The sequence below is a fragment of the Bubalus kerabau genome, chromosome 2 (assembly GCF_029407905.1).
Source record: "Bubalus kerabau isolate K-KA32 ecotype Philippines breed swamp buffalo chromosome 2, PCC_UOA_SB_1v2, whole genome shotgun sequence".
NCBI classification, from domain to species: Eukaryota; Metazoa; Chordata; class Mammalia; order Artiodactyla; family Bovidae; genus Bubalus; species Bubalus kerabau.
Genome location: NC_073625.1, coordinates 176254296 through 176263617, shown reverse-complemented (window position 1 = coordinate 176263617; position 9322 = coordinate 176254296). Strand labels below are relative to the sequence as shown.

The following is a 9322-nucleotide window of genomic DNA, read 5'->3' as shown; positions in this document are numbered from 1 at the left end:
TTATTTGGAGATACTATTATCCATAAAGATAGATATAGAGATATGTCTACATATATATGATAGATATAGATATATCTGTAAAGATAAGCCCTCTGGTGGCTCAGACAGTAAAGAATCTGCCTACAATGCAGGAAACCCAGGTTTGATCCCTGGGTTTGGGAGATCCCCTGGAGGAGGGCATGGCAACCCACTCCAGTATTCTTGCCTGGAAAATTCCATGGACAGAGGAGCCTGCCAGGCTACAGTCCATGGGGTTGCAAAGAATTGGACACGACGGAAGCAACTTAGCACAAAAAATATCTATAAAGATAGATATATCTTTATTATTATCTGATAAAGATATTATCTTTATCAGTCAAGCATAAGAATTTACAGATACGTGATTGCAGAAATTAAATAATTTTTCTGGATACCAGACCAACATAAGAGCAAATTTTTTCTATATGCCAGTAGCAATGTACAAACATTTTTAGGATCTTACAAGTACAAAAACACAGAATCTTTAGAATTAGAAACTTTTCCATGACAACAGAATTGTATTAAAAGTATGTAAGAAAAATGAAAAACAGTTGGTTCTTTTTGGAAACTACCCTTACAAAGCTAGCAACAGAAGTAAACCACTTGCCAAGCTAGTCATTCAAAAAGAAGGGCCATAATCATTGTTCCCCATTCCCTGTTTTGTAACCAACAAACATTTGTGCACATACAACAATTGGCTAGATCCCCCAAACGGGCTAGAGCCACCATCTAGAAAAGTTGGGACACTAGGGCCAAAAACTACATTGAACAAAACACATCTAGTAATTACTCTATTGGGGGGAAAACAAGGGGGAGGGGCAGTCGTAGGGTGCCTGGGAAAGGATGGCATTTTAAAGAAAAGTGCTGGCACTTGACTTTGAAGAGAAAGGGGGGGTGGGTTGGGGGGAGCTTAGAGCTGCTTAGGGGTGACCTCCCTAGAGAAAAACCTAAGTAGCTGTCTTAAAACACGCTGTGTTTCAAGAGGCTTTTCTTTGCCCAGGTGAGCTTCCTTCCCAGGGATCTAGCCAGCTAGATGTAAATTTTGCAACTGCTGCAAAATTCTGCAAGACAGCGTGCATCCAAAACCCATCACGGCCTTGTGATTCTGGCTGGGTGGGCAACATACACACAGCAGTCACCAGAACAGTCCATCCTGGTCCCAGACGGTGGCTAAGAATTGTGGGAGGAAGTTCATTCTTGAAACAGGCGTCTCTGGGCCTTTCGAGCAGGAACAGGAGGGTGTTGGGGGCGCTCGTGAGAACCTGGACAAGGAGAGGGAGGTAGAGGTTGGAGTGGTGAGTCGGGGAAGAACTCCGGAACGTGCAAGTCCAGGTTGTCTTGGTGGTGAGGAGAGCCTCTCTCTGGAGTAGGGTTGGGCGCCTGAGGCCAGGGCTCTGGGGCTAGGCCCAAGAAGTCTGGGTCGGATGCCCTTCTAGGGGAAAGGAGGAGCCCAGCAACTGAGCTGGCGGCTGCATTCATCCCAGCCTGCGGGAACACAGTGTCTGCGTCCTCCTCATAGACCTCTTCTTGGCCAGCGATCTCTGGGACAGGTCCATAGAATCCCTGCTCGAGGGCGACGCATTCCCCAGGAGCGTTCAGGAAAGAGCCCTGTTCCAGAACAAGGGCCGAGTGGCTCTCCCCTTCTAGGAATTCGAGGAGGGCTCCAGGGATCAGTATGAGGGTGTTATCCCCGAGAGAAACTTGCAGCACGGATGTGGGCTCGGGCTCCAGCACCAGGTCGACCTCGTCCAGGGGCAGGTGCAGGGCAAAGCCGTCGGCCAGAATCACCAGGGAGGTGAGCGCTCCCATGTCTGGGGTCCCCATCACGTTGTCCACTCTGGGCGCTACCTCGAACTCGTGGTCCGTGGGCTCCTCCATTCGACGGCGCTTGGCAGGGCCGGGTCCTTCGGCCTGCTGTTCCCACTGGTCTGCAGAGGAAGCGCTGGGGCTGTGGGGCCGGCTGCCCATCATTTCAGGGTCGCCGCGGGCCTAGGGAGAGGAAGGGTTCTGTCCTACAGGTAATGACAGTCCGCTTGGCAGGCGAGGCCGACGCGGGGCGGTGGGGCGCAGGACCGTGGGATGAGGAACGAGTCTTCGGAACTCGGATTGCCTCTGGGGACTCACTCAGTCCTGGCGTCTAGGGGAACTGCTGGATTTGGCCTTGCGTGTTTGAGCCTTCCGCACCTCACACGGACGGGTTTGCACAGGAGTGGGCAAAGGATGTCGTGAGTGACGCCGGCGGAACTTGAGTCGGAAATCAGCCTCACGTTAATTCCTGCCCCTTCCTAGGCTCCGCCCACAGAAATGGAGGCGTCTGTGTTGCGCAAGAGGGGTAGCTGTGGTGGGTAGTTCAAGGTAGACAAATACTTTTATAGGCCTGAAGGGGGCGGAGCAATGCAGCTCTAGGACTAGGCTTCCTGGGTCAAGAGTTTGGCTTTCCTCGTGTTGACCTCAGAAGCGGAAAGCCTGAACAGGAAAACCGATTAAATTTCAAGTCCCACCAGAGGAATGCTGCACCAGGACCCTGAGATGTAGTTCCCTCATCCCTTGAGACTTCGCCCTGGCAGTGACCTTTTATCTTCTTTTGGTCCAATAGTGAGGTGAAGTTTTGGAAAGGGAAAAGTGAAAGTGAAAGTCACTCAGTCGTGTCGGACTTTTCGCGACCCCATGGACTATATAGTCCATGGAATTCTCTAGGGCAGAATACTGGAGTGGGTAGCCTTTCCCTTCTTCAGGGGATCTTCCCAACCCAGGAATCGAACCCAGGTCTCCCGCATGGCAGGCGGATTCTTTACCAGCTGAGCCTGGAGGGAAGCAGGTTTTGGATGACATCCTTAAGCCTCTCTTTGCCTGTGTTGTCAATGACTGTCAGATCCTTGCAGCGGAGTTGAAAAAGGAAAAGCGATGTTAGAATTTAGTGTCTTAATAGCAGCCCCTGCAGGATCAGCTTATATATCTATCACGATATATAGTTAGCACGACGATGGTTATCTTTACATTTCCATTAACTGAACCAAGAGTTTGTGTGCCTGCTAAGTCGCTTCAGTCTTGTCCGACTCTTTGCGACCCTGTGGACTAGCCCGCCAGGCTCCCCTGTCCATGGGATTCCCCACTGAATAAGGTCCCCGGTCCAGGGGATCTTCCCCACCCAGGGATCGAACCCATGTCTCCTGCGGCATTGCAGGCGGATTCTTTACCGCTGAGCCACCTGGGAAGCCGGAACTGAGATTACTGTCTCTAATTTTGACGTCGGAGGAGGCAATGGCACCCCACTCCAGTACTCTTGCCTGGAAAATCCCATGGATGGAGGAGCCTGGAAGGCTGTAGTCCATGGGGTCGCTGAGGGTCAGACACGACTGAGCGACTTCACTTTCACTTTCACGCATTGGAGAAGGAAATGGCAACCCACTCCAGTGTTCTTGCCTGGAGAAACCCAGGGACGGGGGAGCCTGGTAGGCTGCTGTCTATGGGGTCGCACAGAGTTGGACACGACTGAAGCGACTTAGCAGCAGCAGCAGCAGTTTTGACGTAAACTCCATGGGAGAGGTGTATCCATTTTAGCGCAGTTTTCTGTTGATGAAACGTCTTGCCGAAGGACGAACCAGTTTACTCAGGAGCCAGAAACTAGCCTAGTTGGGTGTGAGACATCAGGCTCCCCTCAAGATAATGAAGAGGATGGCGCCTTCGATCTGAAGATCAGTTCAAAGGTGAATCTGTGCAGCGGATCTTGGTGACCAAGGGAAGGTGTGGCTCAGCTTCTCCAGTATTAATGGATGAAAACATCCAATAATGATTTCAGGATAGGTAACACTGTCAAGGGAGAAGGCAATGGCACCCCACTCCAGTACTATTGCCCGGAAAATCCCATGGACGGAGGAGCCTGGTAGGCTGCAGTTCATGCTAAGAGTCAGACACCACTGAGCGACTTCACTTTCACTTTCCACTTTCATGCATTGGAGAAGGAAATGGCAACCCACTCCAGTGTTCTTGCCTGGAGAATCCCATGGATGGAGAAGCCTGGTGGGCTGCCGTCTATGGGGTCGCACAGAGTCGGACACGACTGAAGCGACTTAGCAGCAGCAACACTGTCATATCAGAGAAGGCAATGGCACCCCACTCCAGTACTCTTGCCTGGAAAATCCCATGGATGGAGGAGCCTGGTGGCCTACAGTCCATGGGGTCACTAAGAGTTGGACATGACTGAGTGACTTCACTTTTACTTTTCACTTTCATGCATTGGAGAAGGAAATGGCAACCCACTTCAGTGTTCTTGTCTGGAGAATCCCAGGGACGGGGGAGCCTGGTGGGTTGCCTCTATGGGGTTGCACAGAGTCGGACAGGACTGAAGTGACTTAGCAGCAGCATCGGCAGCAACAACACTGTCATATGGTCTCAAAGGATTTCCTTCCACCCATGTCCATGTGATCTCTCACTCTTTTTTTTTTTCTTTAACAAAATAGCTTATGTGTTCTCATTTTGAGGGCTGCATAGCATTCCTTTATACAGAATTCTGTTTAAATCGGGCTTCTCTTGATGCTCATTTAAACTACTGGTGTGTGAACTGGCTGACACCGGCCTTCTCTGGCCAATTACTGTGAAATGCATATTCTTTTCCCCATCCCAGAACCACTGAACAGAGTTCCTGAAGCCATGGATGGAGGAATTCTTTTTAAGCACCTCCACAAAGATTCTGTGTTATGCCAAAGTTTAAGATCACTAAAATTGTTTTCATTCAGCAGTTGAGGTGTTTAGGTAGAGGGCAGTTTGTGCTTGAAGTCAGGCCCCTGCTTATTGGTGACAAAGTTATAAAGGGAACTGAAACTTCCTGGGCTTAAATTCAGTGCTTTTCTCTGCACTTCTGGCCTGCATCCGAGTTTATGGCTGGCTTTCTGGTGTTCTTGGCTACTGGCTAATTCCCTTGTGGTGGTGACTCAGGTCTGGGCTGTGGCTGGTGGAACCTGGGCCAGCTCTACATCAGTGTTGAGGGACCCTCCTGAGTTCCCATGAGGTGAAGGTGGATGCCATTGTCACCAACCTCTATGTTCCCAAGCAATGGGAGCATCTGCCCTGCTACTTTTATTTGCACAGAAGGTGGGGTGGGGAGGGAAAGAATGGGAACTTGCAGGAAACAACTCCTTTGTTCTGGAGAGTTCTTTTGGTGATCTTTGAATACCCCATGGTCTGGGAATAGTGGGGGCTCCATTCAGGAGAGTGAGTGTGGATGTTCCATGTTCTAAGAGACAGATGGAACAACTGAAAGCTGGCCAGGACCTCTGGTGGGGCTCGGGGCTCCTGGCATAATGGGTATTGCAGTTTTGAATGCGGAGGTACCAGTCCTTAGCTGGTGCCACCCTGTGTCTGCTGCTCTCCTGACCTCAGCACTTTCATATCTGGGTTCATTGTCCAGACCTCAGTGACTCCTCACTGTGAGCTTCCCTTCCAAGGGAATGAGGACCTGGACTGAGACAATTACTGGAGACCTGGCATAGATGCACCTGATGTCCTCTTCTGCTCAGCCTCTTTCTAATTGAGTCATCATGGGCAAGTCATTGCACCTTCACTAACCTCAGTTTCCTTACATGTGAAGTGGGGAGAGTGCCATCCACTGTGCAGAGGGGTTGTGAAATAATCTACATAAGATGTTTTTGGAGCCTGGTTGAGTGTTTAGTGAATAGTTTATAATATTTATAGTACGTCTTTCCCACCTGACATTGTCAGTGCTGTTTTCAGTCTCTTGAACAATCCCTGACACATGGTAATGAATGGTAAAAAATATCATCATTATCATCCTCTTCATCATCCTAAAAAGGGGTCTGATCTGTCAGAAAGTACTTTTCTAGGTGTTTTCACAGCATAAAATCTGTATAATTCAGGAATGGCTTGCACCAGATTAAATATCTTTCATTCTGCCTCATTTTTGTTTAAGAGACCCAAAGGGGTATCTTATCAGGCCCACTTGTTGGGCTTTCTTGGTATCAATCAACATGGAATATCCAGTCAGTGTGAACTGCTTCAACCTCTGCGGTGCAGAATTAGCAAATAAATCCTGGTTCTGGGTAGGGTACAGGGTGGCTGCCATCCCATTTGGGGAAGAAGAGTGGGGGAACTTGGGTACAGGAAGACAGGCAAAAGATGGACATCACCAAGTGGAACTCAGGAGTTTTCTTAGCATTGGGCATCTGAGCACTGTGAATGCTTTCTTCCTTCATTTGAGACTCTGAGCCACACAGGTCCAGAGCTCCAGGCCTGACAGTTCTCTTGACATTGGCACTAATGAGGGCCATTGTGTTATTCTTTAAGAATGCATAACTAGCTTTTAAACATTCTTATTTATTTTTATTCACTTCAGGAATAATACCTGGTTACATATTTTAGAAAATCTAAATAGCATAGTTAAAGCTGTAGCTCCCTTCAACTCTCCATCAGCTCCCAATCCAGTGGTGATGTGACAAGATCATTTTTTATGTATTTACACATATAACACAGGGGATTTGTTTTCTTCCTGAAATGGCAAAGTATTGTGGTTTTTTTTTTTCTGAAAAATGTTGGAGCTTATTGCTATTTGGAATTGTTATCCACAAAGTACATTAACTCTTTTTCTGTTATTGGAGAGACCTTTTCCAGTGTGCAATACTGGCTTTTACATGAAAACGTTGTATAAGAAAAGGCAACTTCAAATATCTCTTATACACCTTTGTCTTTGCCTGAAGCAGAATGATGATAGTGGCCCACTCACTTTCTGCTTAGCTCACAGTAATTCTGGTTAATTCTGATTTATTAGGTGGTGCTTTCTGTTACTTCCCAAACACATTACTGAGGAATGAATAGCATTGTTACTATTGAAGTATTCCACTGATTAGGTATGATGACGGACTAAGTGATCACAAGATCATTAATGTCTTACCATTTTAAAAATGGCAAAACTGTCCTTAAAGTAGTTATTTGGGCTTTTAAATGTTGAGGCTGAAACTGAAGCTGGAGCTAAATAGCAATTTGTTTGGCTTGTTTTTGACTGAATACTTCGGCTTCTCTGTTATAAGTGAAAGGCAGTAATTTCTGTATATTAATTTTATATTCAGCTTTCTTACAGGATTCTTTTTTTCTCAGTTATTTTTTACATTTACAATCATATGGTCTGCAAATGGTCTTATTTTCCCTCCCTTCAAAACTGTAAACATCTAATTCCTGTCTCCTGTCTAATTTGTGGGCTAGTATCTCCAATATAATGTCAAATACTAGTGGAAAATGGCATCTTTTTATATTCTAGACTTTGGTGGGACTCTTCTAGTGTCTGCCTATTCAGCATGATACTGGCTGTTGCTCAGAAATAAATGTCATGTCAAGTAAGTTTTGGTCTCTTGCTGTTTTATTGAACTTTTAATGCTTTATTTTGAAATATTCCCAAACTTATGGAAACATTGCAAAAACAATATAAAGAACTTCCATTTATCCTTTATTAACTTTTAACATTTTGCCTCACTTGCTTTATTAGTCTTTATTTCTGTTTCTCAGAAAGATCACAGGAGATATGTGATGATATATATATATATATATTTTTTTTTTCCTTAAATCATTAGTAAGTTTTATGCATTAGGACTCTTTACCTCAGGTTAATTCAGTTTATATTTGCTAACAAAAATATTCTTATATATCTTTAGAACATTTATCAAATTAAAGATATTTGACATTGATGCCATACTTTAATCTGCAGTCCATTTTCCAGTTTTGTCAACTGTACCAATAATGTCCTTTTTAAATATATCTCAATCTATATATCTTTGTATCTACTTTAAAATTTTTTAATTTTATTAGTATTTCCCCCTAAGCTTTATTGAGATATTAATTGACACACAACACTGTTTAAGGTATACAGCATAATGATTCGACTTATATACATCATGAAATGATTACCACAGTGAGTTTAGAGAAAAATCCCTCACATCCTATAGATGCAAAACTAAGGAAATAGAAAAAAAATTTTTCTTTGTGATGAGAACTCTTTGAATTTTCTCTCCTAACAACTTTCATGTATAACATACGCAGTGTTAATTATATTTATAATATTATATATTACATCTGTAGTACTTATTTATCTTATAACTGGAAGTTTGTACCATTTGACAGCTTTCATCCAATCTGCCCTCCGCAGGTTGGCCTATAAGATGCAGGTCAGGATCATGTATTGCCTTCAGGTGTCATGTCTCCATTAACTTTTATGTGGGACAGTTGCTAGCCTTTTGATGTTTTCCAAGATATTAATATTTTTGAAAATTATAGGTCATTATTTGGGATTCTCTGATGTTTCCTCAAGATAAGGAATATTTAAAGTCAATTATTTAAAGTTAAATGTTTTTGAACACTACTAAGTGATCGTATCGGAGAAGGCAATGGCACCCCACCCCACGACTCTGGCCTGGAAAATCCCATAGACGGAGGAGGAGCCTGGTAGGCTGCAGTCCATGGGGTCACTGAGAGTCGGACACGACTGAGCGACTTCACTTTCACTTTCATGTATTGGAGAAGGAAATGGCAACCCACTTCAGTGTTCTTGCCTGGAGAATCCCAGGGACGGGGGAGCCTGGTGGGCTGCCGTCTATGGGGTCACACAGAGTCGGACACGACTAAAGCGACTTAGCAGCAGCAGCAAGTGATCCTATGTCTTGCTCTGGAGACATATCGTAGCCATTTGTTCCTTATGCTGCTGCTGCTGTTAAGTCGCTTCAGTCGTGTCCGACTCTGTGAGACCCCATAGATGGCAGCCCACCAGGCTCCCCCATCCCTGGGATTCTCCAGGCAAGAACACTGGAGTGGGTTGCCATTTTCTTCTCCAATGCATGAAAATGAAAAGTGAAAGTGAAGTCGCTCAGTCTTGTCCGACTCTTAGCGACTCCATGGACTGCAGCCTACCAGGCTCCTCCATCCATGGGATTTTCCAGGCAAGAGTACTGGAGTGGGGGGCCATTGCCTCCTCCGTTTGTTCTTTATAGGTGATGTTAATGTTTCTGTTTTCAATTTAGTGATTATTAATAAACTTATGGAGTTGGGCAGCCATCAACATAGCCAGATTTAGAACATCTTCACCTAAGTTCCTTCATGCCTGTTTGCATTAAATCCTCTCTCAAAATCCCAGGCCAAGGTAATCACTGATTGCTCCTGTCTCTATAAATTTATCTTTTTACTACATATTTCATAAAACCGAATCATACCATTGTAGTGTTTTTATATGGCTTGTTTCAGTCAGTATACTGTTTTAGAAGTTTATTTTTTATTTTACCCATTGTTATCCACATTGTAGCATGTTTCA

At 45.1% G+C, this 9322-nt stretch overlaps 1 protein-coding gene across 1 annotated transcript; it reads right to left on the bottom strand.

Annotated features, from left to right (window-relative positions):
• Positions 1–313: 313 nt before the first annotated feature.
• Positions 314–2238, bottom strand: LOC129644998 (proline-rich protein 23C-like). Its single transcript, XM_055570367.1, has one exon. The coding sequence runs from the start codon at positions 1987–1989 to the stop codon at positions 1210–1212; it is 780 nt and encodes a 259-aa protein (XP_055426342.1). The 5' UTR covers positions 1990–2238; the 3' UTR covers positions 314–1209.
• Positions 2239–9322: the final 7084 nt, after the last annotated feature.